General features: G+C 43.7%; 1 protein-coding gene across 2 annotated transcripts in view; it reads left to right on the top strand.

Annotated features, from left to right (window-relative positions):
* The window catches only part of TAF2 (TATA-box binding protein associated factor 2), a 316,921-nt gene that overhangs the window by 162,726 nt on the left and 134,706 nt on the right, over positions 1-19,489 (top strand). For both annotated transcript variants that reach the window (XM_029591949.1, XM_029591950.1), the window contains 2 exons: positions 5,314-5,468; positions 6,076-6,190. In XM_029591949.1, coding sequence (XP_029447809.1) covers positions 5,314-5,468; positions 6,076-6,190 — 270 coding nt within the window. The remainder of the gene's footprint in view (positions 1-5,313; positions 5,469-6,075; positions 6,191-19,489) is intronic.

Here is a 19,489-nt window from a genome sequence, read left to right as displayed (position 1 = left end):
GAAGGCACATAGTGACAGGAGATGCAGAGATTTGCTCAGCTGTTTCCATGCTTATCTCATCAGTTCCAGTAAGGTATGTTGTCTCATCACTTCTGGCAAGTTAGCTGATGGTGCCTGCAGTATGAATCGTAAGTCTAGAGGGGCCACCAAAGCCTCGTCAGCGTTAATATTTATATAGTTGGAGGACCCCAGGAGCCATTCCCGCACTATGTGGAGATTGCTGGCCAGATTGTAAAGGGCCAGGTCCAGGACCCACAGTCCTCCCCAGCCCCATCTCTCCCTTAACCATTTCAGGGGAATTCGTGGCTTCTTACCTCGCCAGAAAAAACTACGGAGGAGTTTATCCAGATCGGAAAGGTCTTTCTGTTTAATGTGGAGTGGCAAGTTTTGGAGCACATAAAGCCATTTGGGGAGTACTATCATTTTAAAAACATTAATACGACCCCCTAGTGAAAGCGGCAGATCCCACCAGGCATGCAACTTGTCATGAGTGTATCATAGGAGCGGAGAGATATTAAGTGCGTATAACATTGTGAAATCCATGGATAATTGTATCCCTATGTATCAAATAGCGTCATCCGCCCATCGCAGAGGAAAGGGCCCTTCCCAGCTCTCCTTGAGGGTGGGGGGGGGGGGGGGGTGGTAGCTCAGGGTTTCAGATTTATCCCAATTTATCTTGAGGCCAGAAAAAGTCCCAAAGGTGTGAAATATCTGTAGTAATGGAGAGAGCGACCATTTCGGTGCGGTCAGGAACACCAAAATGTCGTCTGCAAAGACCACGTATTTAAACATATGTCCCTGAAGTTTTATCCCTCTTATCTCTGGGGTGGCTTGGATAGCCCTTAGCAAGGGCTCAAAGGTCCCTATTAACCAGAAACATCGGGGACTGTGAACAATTGAGGCAGTTGGGTCAGTGTATAGTAATCATATACTATTTAGAAAAAAACTACTCAAATCCCAGACGTTGGAGGACATAAAACATATAACCCCACTCCACCCGATCATACACCTTTTCTGTGTCAAAACTGACCACCAAGTAAGGATCCTCCATTCTCTTACACAGCACCATCGCAGTCATCACCAAGCGAATGTTAGTAAGGGCATATCATCTCCGCACAAAGCCCACTTGACCAGGATTAATCAAGGCAAGCAGAATGACAGCCAATCGCTTAGCCAAAATCTTGGCCAACAATTTTTGGTCGAAATTTAATAGAGAAATGGGGTGGTAGGACGCCAGTGACAGCGGATCTCTCCCTGGCTTGGGAATCAGCGTGATGTGGGCAGTATTGGTGGACACAGGATAAGCCCCAGATTGTATTAAGGCATTGAACGTATAGGACAGCGGAGTGCCCAGCTCGTCTGACAGAGTTTTATAAAATTCCTCAGTGAAGCCGTACGGGCCGGGGTCTTCAGACGGCGCGCTTGCCTAATAGCCAGGATAACCTCTTTCTCCGTGATTGGATAATTTAATCGGGCGCACTGTTCTGCGGTCAAACGAGGGAGATTCACCCGAAAGCAAAATCGTTCACGCCCATCTATATTTCATCCTTCTGAAGAGTAAAGTTCAGAATAAAACTGTCGGAAACAGTTCAAAATTGAGGGAGTGTCATTAACCACGTGACCGGCTGGGTTACATAGCGCCACAATATGATGCGGATTGCATACCGTTCAGATTAAGTTGGCCATCATCTTACCCGCCTTGTTGCTAAACTGGAACAATCGATATTGGCAATACATCAACTTTTTTTCGTTCTCTGATGGATCAGTGAGTTTAACGTGGTTTAAACTGTCAATAGCTTTCCTTATTGTGGCACATATGGGAATGAAGGAAAGTTCGTTTGGCACTATGAAATTGGGCAGTCAAGGATAGCAGACGTTTGTCCAACATTTTCCTATGGTGTGCTAAGTATGAAATAATACCTCCACGAATCACAGCCTTGGCGGTATACCAAAAGAAGACTGGATCCTCTACATGTTCTTGGTTTAAGTCTGAATAATCTTGCCACTTGGACCGGAGAAAGTCTCGAAAGTGGTTATCCTCTGCTAGAAAATAAGGGAACTGCCATATATAGGAAGAATTAGGAGGGAGGGCCACAAGAGTTCTATCCAAATGGGGGCGTGGTCAGAGATAATTTCCTCTATCTTAGTGTCACCAACTTTAGAGAAGGCATGAGCACTAATGAATAGTCTAGCCGCGAATGGGTTGAGTGGGCCTGAGACAAATGGGTGAAATCAGTATCCATAGGGTGAAGGGTCTACCATTCATCTACCAAGTGTAGGGAGTTTTCTAAAAAGGCAATGCCCTTACTTGGTTGGCGAGTCGGCCTATGCGCATAAGATATATCAGAGTGAGGATCTCTAACTGCGTTGAAGTCGTCCCCCCCCCCCCACACTATTTTGGCAGAAGGAGACCGTAGATCTCCCAGAAAAAATGGGCATATAGCTATTCGGGGCATATATGTTACATAGCACCAATGGGGTCTTATACAGTTCGGCTGTTAATATAATGTATCTCCCATGTGGATCCTTTAACTCTTTTTGAATTGTAATGAGTAACCGCTTATTGATAAGGATGGCAACTCCCGCTGATTTTGTAGAGGCAGAGGCAAAGTGTACCTCACCCACCCAGCCTTGACACAGCTTTTGATGCTTGTGATCCGTGAGATGTGTCTCCTGCAGAAAGGCTATACCTGCCAACTTTCTCCTCAGGGCGGTAAGGAGCTTAGTGCGCTTGACCAGGGGAGTGTACATCACACACATTCCAAGATATAACACATGTCCCTAGGGACATCTGTACCAGAACTTAAAAGTGGTAAATTGGAGCATTGAAGTCAACAATGTTGGTAAGGACACCCTTCCAGCAGAGGCACCCCCACCCTTCACGATGATCGTGATGCATTCCCCAACAATAGTTCCCAGACTGAGGCGTATTTGCGTTCCCATACAGAAAAATAAACCATGTAAAAGCCCAGGACATCCCCCCTCACAATCTCCCTCCCCCCCTTGCCCCTTCCCTCATATACGCATTAATCTACTCAACAGCAATGGGAGATCACTACCACACATTCAGAGTCCTTCCCTCGCATCCAACCCTCATCCCCAAACAAAAATATCCAAAAAGTATATAAAGGATATGAGTGATGTCCAGTCATACTATGAAGTGAGTCATCCTACCTAAGTCCAAAAAGAAAAACCAGTTTGAGCTCCAGAAGCATAGTTTGCCAAAATGTAAATGATGTACATGATGAGGACAAGGCTTTGTAGGTTATAGTATGTCAGAAAATCCATAGAAACTATTGCTCAGACTTTGTAGGTCTTCCTAAAGTCAAACTGAGTGATTGTGGACATTGCTGCCAACGGTCCCCTATGGTAACCTTAGGGTAGAGAGGATCTGTTCCTCATAATGGATTATGTTCGCATAGGAAATGTTGTCAAAAAGGAACATTCAGGTGAGTGAACGGAGAAATTGCCAATGACAGGATTATAGAAGCATCGTGCTGCTAAGGCACCCTCCTTTCTAGATCAAGGAACGCCGTTCACGGTGTGCCGAGGTTCCGTCGGTTTCACTGTTGTCTGAGTATTAAGAAATTGCTGGATCTCAGTGGTGTCAGTGAACCAACGGGTCCCATCCACTGTCTGTACCCAAATTTTGGCAGGATAAATCATGATAGCCCGTAGGCCCAGATCAAACACTTTGGTGCAGTACAGGGCTAGCGCCCGACGTTGCACCGACGGGGAGGCCGAGAAATCTTGAAAAACCAGTACCTTCTTATTGTCATGCATCAGCAATTTCCCCATATGATTGGCACGGAGGATCTCTGTTTTATGTGCAAAATTAAATATCTTTGCAATTACCACTCTCGGTCGGTCTCCGTTCATTTTTTTGGGATCCAGCTGGTGGGCGCATTCCACCCGGAGCGGACCATGCGTGCTGGACAAATTTAATTCTTGCAGGAGCCAAGTTTCTAATAACTGGGGTAAGTTTCGCTCTTCCAACGATTCTGGCAAACCCACGAATCTCAGGTTGGTCCCCCGGAAGCGGTTTTCCAAATCCTCTATTCTCTCAGCCTGTTTGGTCAGCGTGGTTTTCAGGGTGGATATATCGGCCTGCACTGAGCAGAGGCCATCTTGGTTATTGGAGATCCTCAATTCTGCTTCACAAATCCTTTTTTCAAAGCTTGCCATACCGGCCGACAGTTCTGTCAGCTTCTCCGAGATCATTTTCAGCTCCGGTGCCAAAGCTTTGACCGCTGTGGTCTTCATTTCGGCTAACGTTGCCATTGGGGAAGTCTCAGCTAGCCCTACGTCTTCCTCTATGGGCGGATCGGCCACACGGGCCTTGTCTTTGTCTTTGTCTTTTTTAATTGTTTTAGACGCCATCAGGCCACTGGGAGGTACCGGGGAGATGTTTCAGGTAGGCTGATAAAAACCTCGGTCCAATTTGCTGTTCTGGCTGAACGGGATGGGGTTGGATGCGACGGTCAGGCCCCGAGAAGGGAGTTCACATCTGCTCCCTTCAGTGTGTCACGTGATCTCTCCTCATTTATTGTTATTTATCAGTCACTTTCCAGATAAAAATTGCTGAAAGCGATGTACAACAACATCAAATATAGAAAATTACAGCATATTACATAAATATATCTATAAAATAAAACAATCCGACACTTATCGGGCAAACCTGATTTACCCAGGTACAGACATTAGCCATGTATTTAGAACCTTCCTAAAACATAACAAATTATTTTCACCTCTAAGCTGAGGTGATAAACTATTCCACAATGAAGGAATGAAATATAATTGAGTGGAACTAATATCCCTAATAGAGATAATGTTTAGCAACAGATACAGTACAATTTTCTGCTATTTTATGTCTAGTTTGTACAATTTCCCCTTTTTCAAATATCTTTTTACAGCATGGTTTACACTAATGGCAGTTTATTGATGATGATAATTTTCATCTATTTTCTTTCATACGTACTTCTTGGAATAAAGGATTAATAATTAAACCTGGCAGCCATGGCTACAGAATATAGTTAAAGTTTTAGATAATTCCTTAAACCAATGTTTCCCAATCTTCTTCTGGAGACATATCTATCCAGTCTGGTTTTCAGTATAGCCACAAGGAATACACATGAGGTAGATGTGCATACATGTTCATTACCGATATCCTGATTGGTTAGGTATGCCTGCAGGAGAAGGTTGAGAAACACTGCCTTAAACTGAATGATATTAGTATACTGAAAAAAGTCAAACCATATGGTTCCCTTGTTTGCTTTTGACTGCATCAAATGGCACTTCTGTCTATCATTCTAGGTTTTCAACAAACTGTTGAGCCTGGCCAGCACTGCATCATCGCAGAAGTTCCAGTCCCACATGTGGAGTCAGATGTTGGTTTCCACATATGGATTTTTGAAATCCATTTCCAATGTTTCTGGCAAAGACATCCAGCCTTTAATAAAGCAGTGGGTGTATCCTTTTCATCTGCAGTTTGGTTTAACAGTTTAAAGGAAAAGTAGCTTTCTCTTGGCATGCCTCAGGGACTTGTGGGAAGACCTACAAAACCAAAATTATACCCAACCTTAAAAACAATGATGGTCAGATGAAAGACAGACACGCATTACCAGTCTGTTTCTCTTCAGAGTTATTTGCATTGTCTTGTTTTAGGTATTTACTTAAAGTTCAAATATATATGGGGTTGCAGAGTTTTTAGTCTTTCCTTATGAGGAATAAAATAAAAACTCCTAAGCCTTCACTTCTAAAATTGAAATGGATGGATGATGTGGTTATGTGAAGGATGAACGAGAATGTTGGCTGTACTGCAGTTTGTCCAAGCTTGCAGATTGTCATTGGGGTCAAGTTCACCAGTTCCATAGACATTGCTGATGTTTGCATTCACTACCCTGTCCCCTACCCCTGTGGCTTCCAAACTGTGGATTAGGATCTATTGGTGGGTCTTGTGTTAAAAAGGAGGGAATGAGTGTGATAACTGATATGCAGTCAAAATTCGTAAAGTTAAATTTTTTTATTGTACTTGTTCTTTCTTGTCTTATAAATATCCTTGACAGTTTATCATAGAGACCAAAGCGGAGTAGTAAAATTTTATGGCAGTTTTGCATTTAACAGAAAAAGAAATGTTCTAGAATTGGAAATAAAGCAAGACTACACCTCTCCAGGAACCCAAAAATATGTGGTAAGATTCATTCACTTTCTTTGTATATCAGTCTTTTGATCGTAGCCATTGAAGATTGACCCTGTTCTACCAGCCTGGCCTAGTTTGACTCTCATGTAAATACATACTTACTTATTTATTTATTTATTTATTTATTTATTTAAAAGTCTTCTATACCGATGTTAGTCGAAACATCACCTCGGTTTACATGGAACAAAAGCAACGGAAATTACAAGTAACAGGGGAAGGGTAAGGGGTACAAAAAACCATAAGGAGAGCAGAGAAGCATAGGAACAAACAAGTGAACTATAATGTCATAAGAACAAGGTCATAGTCAAATTCAGGTCATGATCCATCACAATTCAATATTCATCAAGGGTGTTGGGGAAAGGCTTGTTTGAATACTTCTAGAAACTAGAGGAGGAGGAAGGAACATGATAGAGGCATTCAGATAATCAAAGGTGTATAGAATACAAATGAGGCAAACATTTTGTAGTGAAAAGGAAGTTCTAAAACAAAGGGTCATGGCATGAGTTGAAATTCAGGAATAACCTAAGGAAATATTGCATAATAGATGAGGTGGTAGATGCATGAGGTAGCCTCCCAGTAAAGGCAGCAGAGGCAAAAACAGTATCTCAATTCAAAAAAGCATGGGATAAGGACAGTGAATGTTTGTTTGCAGGAAAATGAGAGAACAGCTATAGTTTGTGTTACTGCAACAGGAATGGAAAATGGGGAATCTAGATGGGCTTTATAGCCATTATCTGCTGACATGGTTTATATTTCCAAGAGAATGTTGATCACGTATAGGATATCATTTCATATCCACATCTTTTTTTTTTTTTATCTCCCGATTGCAAGCTAGGATCTTTAACCCAGCACCCAGACCTTCCCTCTTCTCATATCTTTCAACTCAGCTTTCTAATAATCTAAAGAGCTACCAAACCTATTGAGGCTAAAACTGAGGATGTTGCCTGAGCATCTGCCATCTATGTCCTTGTGGTCTTGCTGTATAGTTCCTGGATACCAACAATTTGCCTTCATCGATCTGATTGGTTTATGGGGCGATATAGTGTGCTTTTCCCAGCCGGCTTGCAGAGTCGCTAGTGCATGCTTCCTCAAATACTCTACTTATGTACAGAGTTCACGGTACTTGTGCCTAATTTTTAAAGAGAAAATGTCTGCATACTCTCCTTTGAAAAATTTCCCACCGAGAACAGAGGATCTGTGGACTTGGCACCTGCTTTTTCAGTGAGTTGATTTTTGGTAGAAAACAGCACACACAGCTTTGCAAACTCCTATCTACACGCATTGTTTTCCATACCTACATAAGCATATCCATCCCCATTCAGTCTGTCTAAAAGTACCATACAGTCTGGAACCCTGTACATGTTTTTAGTCAGATTGAGTTAGGGAAATTTTCAGATAGCCAGTTTACCCAGGGAAATCACTGCTTACCTGACTAAATGGCTTTGAAAATTGTCCTCAAAGGAACTGTAATCATACCCAACTAGACATCAGTGATCATCAGATGGTATGGTTAGATAAAACGGCCAGGGTGTAGAGAAGTCACACAAAGATCAAAGTTCTGGATTTCAAAGAAGTGCTGACTTTGGTAAAATGGGGAAGTGCCTTGAGCGAAAAGGATGGGAGAAGATAGGCAAAGTGGAACAACAGTGGGCCAAATTAAAAAGAGTTTTACTAAAGGCAGCAAATCTTTATGTAAGAAAAGTAAATAAAAGCAATAGGAAAAGGCTGCTGTTGGTAACAGGATACTGGGCTTCATGGAAACATAGTGGTTCTTAAGTTCTTACGAAACCAATCTGCTTCTCCCAAGAGGTAGCTAAAAAAATAAAGGCAAAAAGAGCAGCATTCAAAAAAGATCTCATAAAGATGAACACAGGGAGGAATATCTGAAGAAGCTGAAAGACGAAGAAAGAAATCATAGCTTGAGAGAAAGAAAGGATTACTAAAGAGGTAAAGTGAGGGGACAAAATATTTTTCAGGTATGTCAGAGAAAGTATGTAATTCATTGTTTTAAATCTAAACCGGAGTGAAAGCCTCTAGCTAAACTTCGGTATATAAAAATGTACAAATAAAGAAATAAATAAAGAAGGAAGGCCAGAGGTGGAATTGCAAGACTGAAAGGTGTAGAGAAATGAGGAAAAGGCAGAAATATTAAACAAATACTTCAGTTTGGTGTTTACTAAATAAGGCCTTGGAGGAGGGGCCACTGCTGGCTGGCAAGAGCACAGATGGGTGTGGGGTAGATGATACCCATTTTCAGAAGTCTGTTTGGTTGGACTAGCAAAGCTGAAAGTGTACAAGACCATAGGACCAAATGAGATGCATCCCAGGATACTAAAGGAGCTCATAGAGGTGCTGACAAGTATGCTGAAGGACCTGTTCAGTAGATCCTTGGAGACAGGACTAGTACCAAAAGATTAGAGATGGGCAGTTGTCCCACTTCACAGAAGTGGTAGCAGAAAGGAAGTTGAAAACTACAGGTACGTTAACTTTACCTTGGAGATGGGAAAATTAGTGGAGACTTTGTTGAAAGAAAGAATAGTGAACTCTTTGCAATCTGCAAATATTGTTTTACCAAAGAAAAGTTGTGTCAAACAAATCAAATTAATTTTTTTGATTGAGCAACTAGGAAATTAGATCAAGAGTGGGCACAGGAGGTGAGCCTTTTTCAAAATTAAGGAGGCTCTAGATCGAGGGATCATGAGATGAGAGTGAAAAGGGGTAGATTCAGGAGAAATCTTAGTAATATCTCTTAACAGAGAAGGTGGTGGATTTGTGAAATGGCCTCCCAGTGGGATGTGGTGGAGACAAAAACAGTATCTGAATACAAGAAAGCATGGGATAAATACAGGATCTCTAAGGAAGTATTGCCAAATTAATTGGACAGATAGGCAGACTGGATGTGACATACGGTCTTTTTCTGCCATCATGTTTCTACAAAACTCATGAATAAAATGACCGGTCTGGGAGTGGGATTCAAGGTGGTGCAATGGATTAGAAATTGGTTGTCTGATAGATAATAGTGAGCAGTGGTAAATGAAACTCATTCTAAGGAGAGAAAGATGATTAGTGAAGTACCTCAATGATCAGTTCTGGGTCCCTTTGCAGATGACACTAAGATTTGCAACAGAGTGGACTCCCAGAAGGAGTAGACAGGATGAGAATTGATCTAAGAAAGCTTGAGAAGTGGTTAAATACATGGCAATTAAGATTCAGTGTGAAGAAGTGCAGAATTATATATTTGGAGTTTGCAAAACCAAAGTTGCTGGAGTGATGAGAGACTTGGGGTGAGTGTCTGATGATTTGAAAGTAACGAAGCAATGTTTTTTTGAGCTTGCAGATGCTGAGCTATAAAGAAAGAGGCATAACCAGCAAGAAAAATGGTGATAAATACCCTACACAGGTCATTGGTCAGGCCTCACCTGGACTACTATGTTCAGTTCTGAAGGCCGTATCTCAAAAAGAATAGAAGTGGTCCAGAGAAAGGCAACCAAAATAGTGCAGGGTCTGTACCAAAAGTCATATGAAATGAGACTGAGACTGAAGGACCCAAGAGGAGAGATGGGTTGTGGGGGTAGGGGGAATGTAATACAGACTTTTAAATACCTGAAAGGTATTAATAATGAGCAAGAATCAAACTTTTTCCATTGAAAAGGTAACTGTAGAACTAGTGGTCATGATATGAAGCTCCAAAGACTTGGGAACAACATCAGGAACTAAGATTTCAATGAAAGGGTGTTCCCTGTACATACTCGGATCAGTCCATACTACTGGGTTTTGCCTCCCCTCCAGCAGATGGAGACAGAGAAAGTTCTGACAGACTCTGCCATATATACCTGGGTGCCACCTACAGTCTGTCAGTATTACTCTGTCTCCAGCAGATGGTAGGGGTGCCAAACTCACAGTCTGGTTTAGGTTACTTGGTAGTATAAGATTTTTTTTTCTTTTTGCAGATAAAGTTCCTTTAAAAAAAAAAAAAAGTAGTAGTTAGATTTGAAGTTTTCAGATCAGCTTGCTGGAGAGAGTCCTTCAGCTTCCCAGGGGGTTGGCAGGTCCTGAGGGGACTATCCTCCCTGGTGTGAGGCAGCTGCGACTAGGGTTGAGAGCCCTCTTGTACAGCAGGTCCTGGGGTGATACCGGGGAGCCCGGATCACTCACCCCAGTGGCACAGACCCGAGAAGACGATAGACCGGCAAGTTTAATACAAATTTAAAAAAAAAAAAAGTCGGCGCTCTCCTTCATTTCTTTGCCAGCTGTTGGGGGACGTATGTGTTTGGATTTGACCGCGTGCTTAGTTAAAAAAAAAAAAAAAAAAAGAATTACATTTATTTTTGGCTCCCGATGCCGCGCAGAACAGCTTGCCGCGCTTGACTCGTGACGGCTTGTGCTTGGCCTGCCTCCCCGGCGGTGAGGGTTTCTCCGCGGGGATCGGGGGGGGGGGGGTCCATGCTTCGCGGGCGATCTGTAGCGCTGACCGTCGAGGAGTTGCCAGGTCTTTCCCCTTGCACTTTCCTGCTGGGCGCGGGAAGCGGCGCCATCTTAGGGGCTTTTTCGTCGGCGACAAGGCTTCTGCTGGGGGAGGGGAATCTCCCACCTAAGCTTTCTCCACAACGGCTGCGGCCGCGATCTCCTGCACAGGTTGTCCCGAAGGGGCAGGGAGATGACCCTGATACAGTTTCTGAGGGGGTCTGTATCTTCTTTTTCTTCAGAATTTGTTTTAGTGATGCATAAAGCATTTAAGGCCAGCAAGAGACACACGGCTGCTGAGAGGGAGACTTCGCCCTCACCTCCCAAGGTCCAGAAGAGGTCTGCATCTCAAAGGTCAGCATGGCCTCCCACGGACGCTTCTTCCGACGCCGCAGATCCAAATGTGCAGGATTTGCCTGCCCAGCCCCCGAGGGGGGGTAGAGGGTGACAGAGACCAGCAGCAGAGTGCTGCGCGTGGTTCTCATGCCATTGAGAGAGATGACCCAAAGTTTGTCCGCCTATTCAGAAAAGAGGAGCTGGGTCCTCTCATTCCTTCCATTCTGGGGGAATTGGGAATTGACGCTCCTCAGGAGGAATCTCGCTTAGGATCTATGGACCCTGTTTTGTTGGGCCTGAGGGTTCCGCCCACATCCTTTCCTTTTCATTTTTCTTCTACCGACCTCCTGTATAGGGAATGGGACACCCCAGATTTTGGGTTGAAAGTCACAAAAACAATGGACAAGCTTTATCCGCTCCCTGAGGAGGCTTTGGAAATTCTCCGAGTTCCCAAGGTGGATGCCGCATTTTCGGCCGTGACAAAAAAGACCACGATTCCAGTCACAGGGTCGACGGCCCTTAAGGATCTACAGGATCGAAAGCTGGAATTGCAGCTTAAAAAGATCTTTGAGGTTTCTGCACTCTGTGTCCATGCTGCAATGTGTAGCAATTTTGCGTTGAGAGCTAGTTTTCGCTGGGTACAACAGCTACAGGCAAATGAATCTTTGTCTGAAGAAGAAGCTCGTCAAGCAGCACGCCTCGAGGCGGTGGTTGCTTATAGTGCGGATGCACTTTATGACCTGCTACGGACGTCGGCTCGATCTATGGTCTCAGCTGTTTCAGCCCGGAGGTTGTTATGGTTGAGGAATTGGTCGGCGGATGTTTCCTCCAAGTCCCAGTTGGGTTCCTTGCCTTTTAAGGACAAGTTGCTTTTTGGAAAAGAACTAGAGGATATGATCCAGTCCCTGGGAGAGAATAAGATTCATCGGTTGCCAGAAGACAAACCAAGGTCCAGAGGGGCTTTTGCTTCTAGAACTCGGTTTTGGGGAGGTCGTCGGGCAAGAGCGCCCCGTACATCCATGCCTTCTTTTCGTCAGAATTCTGCCAGACAGCAGTCGTGGCCTTAGTCCTTTCGGGGGTGACATTTCGGGAGACCAGTTAACACCCAGTCTAACCCAGCCAGAAAGTCTTCACAATGATGGGCGGCCGGTCCATTCCTCGGTTCCAGTAGTGGGAGGCAGGCTGTCTCTCTTCTATGAGGAATGGGCCAAAATCACAACAGAAACGTTGTGGGTACTTTCTGTGATAAAATATGGTTACGCTTTAGATTTCACACGCTGGCCGCGGCCTCAGTTTCTGGTCTCGTCATGTGGATATGCCACAAAGTGTCGTGCGGTAAGGCAGACATTGCAGCACCTAATCGATCTCGGCACCATTGTTCCGGTTCTGTCTTCAGCCCAAAGGAGGGGCCATTACCCATTTACTTCGTCGTGCTAAAGAAAGAAGGCTCCTTCAGGGCCCATCCTCGACTTAAAACGAGTCAACAGATGTTTGCGAATACCTCGTTTCCGGATGGAGATGTTGAGGTCCGTCATTGCCTCGGTTCGGCCGAGAGAGTTTCTGGCATCTCTAGACCTGAAGGAGATGTATCTGCATATCGGGATCAGGCCAGATCATCAGAAGTTTCTGAGATTTTCCATCCTGGGTCAGCACTATCAGTTTCAGGCTCTACCCTTCGTCCTTATTTATTTATTTATTTATTTAAGATTTTTATATACCGGCATTAGTGTGCAAACATCATACCGATTTACATTACAACTGAAAGATTGAAAATACAATGAACAGGGGAGGGGTCTTGCGACGGCACCCAGGATGTTCATCAAGATAATGATGTTAGTAGTGGCGCAGTTGCGCAGAGAGGGTCTGTTAGTTCACCCGTACCTGGACGATTGGCTAATCCAGACAAAGTCAGAAGCGGGTGCTGCAGCTATTGAGGAAACTTGGCTGGATGGTCAACTTGACCAAACGTCAGCTAATACCCTCCCAATCATTGGCATTTTGGAGGGCTTTGTTCGACACTTGGCAGGGGAGAATTTTCTTAACGTCCAACCGCATTGACAAATTACAAGGCCGAGTGAGGCGTTTATTGTCCAAGAACTCCCTGAAGGTATGGGATTACTTGCAGGTGCTGGGTTCAATGACCTCTACGCTGGAATTGGTTCCCTGGGCCTTCGCTCACATGCGGCCTTTGCAATCAGCCTTACTTTCCCGTTGGAACCCGATGTCAGAATAGTTTCACCTGCTCCTGCCGCTGACCGAATCCGCTTGATCCAGTTTGGAGTGGTGGCTAATCTCGGACAATCTGAGTCGAGGGGGTCCCATTAGTTTTACCAGATTGGACGGTGGTGACCATGGATGCCAGTCTTTCCGGCTGGGGAGCGGTTTGTCTGCGGAAGTCAGTCCAGGGATGCTGGTTGGCAGAGGAGTCCTGGTGGTCAATAAATCGTCTAGAAACCAGAGCGGTATGGCTGGCATTGGAAGCGTTTCTCCCGCTGGTCAAGGGGACATTGGTCAGGATACTTTCAGACAATGCCACCACGGTGGCCTACATCAATCGCCAGGGCGGAACAAAGAGCCAGCCAGTTGCTGCGGAAGCTCACCTGTTAATCGCCTGGGTGGAGCAGAATCTGGTCAGTATAGCGGCATCTCACATTGCCGGGGTTGACAACGTTCACACGGATTTCTTAAGTCGGCATCTTCTCGATCCAGGAGAGTGGAAGTTGGCGGACAAGGCTTATCAATTCATCTGCGACAGATGGGGCACCCCGTGCATGGATCTGATGGTGACGTTCAAGAATGCCAAGGCTCCGCGCTTCTTTGCTTGACACAGAGAGACAGGAGCAGAGGGAGTAGATGCGCTGGCTCTGCCCTGGCCAAAGTCCGTACTACTTTACGTGTTCCTCCTTGGCCTCTAATAGGCAAGGTGCTCAGGAGGATAGAGAACCACCCGACCGAGATGATATTGGTGGCTTCTGAGTGGCCGCGTCGTCCGTGGTTTGTGGACTTAGTCAACTTAGCGGTGGAAGATCCCCTGTGGTTTCCATACCTTCCGAACCTTCTTCATCAGGGGCCCGTCTGTTTTGACCTGGAAGATCACTTCTGTCTAGCGGCATGGCTTTTGAGAGGCGGCGTTTAAAGGGCAAAAGTTATTCCGATGTGGTGGTGTCTACCCTGTTGCATTCTCGAAAGACCTCGACTTCTTTATCTTATGTTCGTGTCTGGAAGGTATTTGAGTCTTGGTGCGTAGATCGGGGGATCGTACCTACTCGCGCGTCCATTTCAGAAAGCTTGTGTTTCCTTCAAGCGGGATTAGCAAAAGGCTTGTCGTGTTGTTCCTTGAAGGTCCAGGTGGCGGCACTTGGTTCCTTGCGTGGTCCCATACAGGGTGCTCTGTTGGCTGCTCATCCTGATGTCTATCGTTTCCTGAGGGGAGCGAAGCATTTGCGTCCACCGGTAAGCTCGCCCTGTCCGTCCTGGAATCTAAACTTAGTCCTTACGGCTTTGTGTTCGCCGCCCTTTGAGCCTCTGAAGAGGGCAATGTTGAAAGATCTCACGTTGAAGGTAGTCTTTCTGGTGGCTATTTCTTCTGCTCGTAGAGTTTCCGAGCTTCAAGCTTTGTTGTGCCGGGAACCCTTCTTGAGGATTTCAGATTCTGGTGTGTCTTTGCAAACGGTGCCTTCCTTTCTTCCAAAGGTGGTGTCATCTTTTCATTTGAATCAATCGGTGGAGCTTCCGTCTTTTTCCAATCTGGATAGGTTGGATTCACTCTCTAAGGACTTGAGGAAGTTGGATGTTCGCAGAACTCTGTTGTGTTATCTGGAAGTCACTAATAGTTTTCAGGTCTCGATCACCTCTTTGTTCTCTGGAGTGGCCCAAAAAGAGGTAATATGGCGTCCAAGACCCGTTGGCTGAAGGAAGCGATTAATTCTGTGTATTTGCTGTGTGGTAAACCCTTGCCTGTTGGCCTTCGTGCGCATTCTACTAGATCGCAAGCAGCTTCTTGGGCAGAATGTCAACAGATTTCTCCACAGGAGATTTGTAGAGCGGCTACATGGAAATCATTGCATACTTTTGCAAGGCATTACCATCTAGATGTTCAGGCTCTGGAGGCGGGTAGTTTCAGTGCAGGCGTGCTGAGAGCGGGCCTCTCTGGATCCCATCCCAGGTAGGTGAGCTCTGGTACATCCTAGGAGTCTGGACTGATCCGGGTACGTACAGGGAAAAGAAAATTGGTTCTTACCTGATAATTTTCGTTCCTGTAGTACCACGGATCAGTCCAGAATCCCGCCCGTTTGATACTGACATGTTCTGAAGCAGAGAAATAAGGGAGAGTCCGCTCGTTTGATGTTTGTTTATTTCTAGTCTACAATTCAGTCTCATTTACCTGGTTTCATGGGTTCGGGTCACAGTTGGGGTTAGTGATCCGGTTCAGTTTATGGTTCCTGTATATAGTTAGTTTGTTGGGCCATACTGCTTTGACACTGAGTAATACTGACAGACTGTGGATGGCACCCAGGTATATATGGCAGAGTCTGGCAGAACTTTCTCTGTCTCCATCTGCTGGAGGGGAAGCAAAACCCTGGACTGATCCGTGGTTCTACAGGAATGAAAATTTTCAGGTAAGAGCCAATTTTCTTATAGATGCCTGGAATGGCCTCCCAGAGGAGGTGGTAAAGACAAAAATGGTAATGGAATTCAAAAGAGAGAAAGATTATCAGAAATTCCCTAGTGACGAGGAAGAAAATGAAGAACTGGGATAACCTATGATAACTTTTGGTGAAACATTTCTGCATGGGAGTAATTTGCACAGAGCGGTAACTGCAACCAGCCAGTGGTGCATTCAAGGGCTCCATCTAGGCATATCTTATAGTTAACATATGGTTTAGCTATCTGTTTACATTACTTCATTGTAGTTTGATTACATTCACTCCTGATGGCTGTCAGGCTTCTATGACCAGGGCAGGCCCTCTGTGGTATCTCAAGAATGAATGATTAAATAAAATTGGAAAGGGGAAGTCTGTCTTTTACATGTTTTTAAGGCTTGGATGGGGCTTCCTTACCCATAGGGTAACCTGCACAGAGCGGCAGTTACATCCCTAAACACTTTGCTGGTAGATTGGATGAGCCACTTTTATCTTTATCTGCCAACATTTACCATGTTAGCATGTAAGGGGGGAGTAGACCACAGATTGAATAATAGTATAGAAGGCAAGCACAAATGGGAAGTCTGAGATGGATCAAATGGTCCTTTTCTGCTTACATCTGTTTCTTTGGACACACCAGGGATGGGAGAAGGTACCAGGGACACTGTAGTCTTATTGCATGAATTAATACAGTAAGACCTCAGTGGGGTCCAAGATATCCTATATAATTGTTTGATTTTATTTATTTATTTAGTGTTTTTCTATACCGGCATTCACGATAATGATCACATCATGCTGGTTTACATTTAACAAGGGGTGTAAACAGCAAATAAACTGAAGAGAAACTCAGCAGTTACAATAAAACAGGGATGTTCAAAACTGGGAGAAGAAGGAAAGGCTAGAGGATTTTAACGGAGAGAGCAATTGTTTACAATGATCAAAGAGAGCAATTGTTTACAATGATCAAAGAATGTCTGACTGTGGTTGTTGGTGAATTAAGGTTCAGTTGGGTTCTGGAAACGCTTAAACAACCACGTCTTAAGCCTTTTTCTGAAAGTTAGAAGGCACGGTTCCTGTTGAAGATCCGGTGGAATGGATTTCCATAGCGATGGTCCTGCTGTAGAGAAGGCCCGGTCTCTAAATGTTATATGTTGAGAAATTCTGATGTGTGGAACTTGAAGTGAATCTCTGTAAGCTTCTCTGATGGGTCTGGTGGAGGTGTGTTTTCTGAGTGGGATTTGTAGGTTGAGTGTAGCATGGTGATGGATGGCTTTATAGATAATGGTAATGGACTTATGAATGATTCTGAAGTGAATTGGCAGCCAATGTAGGTCTTTGAGAATTGGAGATATGTGGTCTTTTCTCATCGTGTTTGTCAATATTCTGGCTGCCGTGTTTTGGACCATCTGAAGAGGTTTGGTGTAGGATGAGGGGAGACCTAATAAGATAGAGTTACAGTAGTCTATCTTAGAGAAGATTATTGCTTGCAGAACCGTTCTGAAATCATGAAAGTGAAAGAGAGGTCTTATTCTTTTCAGGACATGCAGTTTATGAAAACAGTCTTTAGTTGTTTGGTTAATAAAAGATTTTAGGTTTAGACGATTATCAATAATAACTCCTAGGTCTCTTGCTTTGGAGATGTGAAGGATGGCTGGTGGATTCGTCGTGATGTTACTGTTTTCCAGGGATATGAGAAGGAATTCACTTTTTGAAGAATTTAGTATTAAGTTTAAGCTGGTGAGGAGGTAGTTGATTTCATGACGGCAGTTTTCCCAAAATTCCAATGTTTTTGTGATGGATTCTTTAACTGGAATTACTATCTGGACATCGTCGGCATATAAGAAGTGTTTTAGGTTCAGTTTGGTTAATAACTGGCATAGTGGAAGAAGGTAAATATTGAATAGCGTGGGGGACAGGGATGAACCCTGGGGAACTCCTATGGAGGAAGGATGACGAAGGGATTCTTTATTGTGGATTTTAACCTTGTAGCCTCTGTTCCCAAGGAATGTTTTGAACCAGGCCAGTGCAGTTCCTGTTATGCCAATGTTCGCATATTGATCGAGGCAATATGCCAATGTTCACAGTTATGTCAATAACTGCGAACATTGGCATATTGTTCGAGGTTATGCCAATGTTCGCAATTGATCGAGGCAGTCTCTTGCTATCAAGTCAAGACTGATCTTGGGGCCAGGGAATCTGTACCTGAATATAACTAGTCTTGACCTATCAATGAAAAAAGCAGGAGCTAAATCTAAATATATAAAATAATTTGTACAATGTACTTAAAACATAAAACATTTTCAATAATATTATATGGAGATGTAAGCTGAAAGTGAAGTACCTTGATATCCTGAATAATACAAATAAAAAAAATCTTACTGTACATATTTTATATTGTGCATCAAGTGTTAAATATAGGTAATGAGAGGCAAAGCTAGGTTTTTAGATGAAAATATATTGGAACTATATATATGCATTGCTTGAACATTTTTAACTTGTCACATGAGAAGAAGATGTATTGTATATCATTGCTGGGATAGAGGAAGAAAAACCAGTAACAGTTTCTTTATGAGAACAGACTGTGAGAGAGGCCTCTGGGTGATAAGAACAAAAGAACATGCCATACTGGGTCAGACCAAGGGTCCTTCAAGCCCAGCATCCTGTCTCCAACAGTGGCCAATCCAGGCCATAAGAACCTGGCAAGTACCCAAAAATGCTGATCATCTAAAGGAGGTGAAGTAGTGTGTCAAAGCAGTGACTAGAGCCAGAGGTATGCAAAGCTGCACAAAGAGAGACATAACTAGTGGGAAAAAGTAGGTAATAATACCCATGTACAAGTCTCGGGTGAGGCCTTACCTGGACTACTGTATTCAGTTCTCAAGGCCATATCTTAAAAAGGATATGGAGAGGATAGAAGTGATCCAGGGAGAGGAAACAAACTGGTGCAGGATCTGTACTTAAGGGCCTAAATATGTAAACCCTAGAGAAGAGGAGAGATGGGAGGGATATGATACAGATATTTAAATACCTCAAAGATATGAAAAATGCACAAGAGGGGCATATTTATTTATTTATTTATTTAAAATTTTTATATACCGACATTCATCCAGGATATCACATCGGTTCACAGTGTAACAAAAACAAACGCCAGGCATGGCGCTTTACATAGAACAAATGAAACAAGTTAACAAATGAATAAATGAGGGAGTGAATAACAAGGGGAAATTTGCATTAAATAATCAACGAGATTTTTTTTTTTTTTTAAATATATACATATGTACAAAATGAAGACACTAAGAGATATGCAATTTAGGAATGCTAGGAGGAGAGGGGGGAATGAAACTCCAGGAGGGTAGACCTGGGAACAACATCAGGAAATATGTTTTCACAGAAAGGATGGAGGATGCTTGGAATGCCCTTCCGGAGCAGGTAGAGATTAAAACAGTGACAGAATTCAGAAGAGCATGGGATAAATATAGAGGATCCCTAGTGGCAATAGTATAGAAATGAAGCACTGGGGTAGCTTGCAGTAGCTTTTCTGTATAGAGGTAACCTGCATGGACCCTCAGCTACAACCTTGAAGGCCTTATTGCACAGATGGAACATTTTGGTCTTTACCTGCCGTGATTTACTATGATACCTGAACCAACATTTTTTACTCATGCCAGGAAAAATTGTGGAAAATATTCTAAAGAACTAAATCATAGAGCATATAGATGGGCATGGTTTAATGGGACATAGCATGGATTTCCACAAAAGGATGTCTTGCCTCACAAATCTGCAACTTTTTTTTTTTAAGGGGTTAATAAACATATAGATAAAGGTAAGCCGATAGATTTAGTGTATT

The sequence above is a fragment of the Rhinatrema bivittatum genome, chromosome 2 (genome assembly GCF_901001135.1).
Source record: "Rhinatrema bivittatum chromosome 2, aRhiBiv1.1, whole genome shotgun sequence".
Classification (NCBI taxonomy): Eukaryota; Metazoa; Chordata; class Amphibia; order Gymnophiona; family Rhinatrematidae; genus Rhinatrema; species Rhinatrema bivittatum.
Note: the sequence above shows the minus strand (reverse complement) of the source record. Positions and strands in the feature narration are given on the sequence as shown.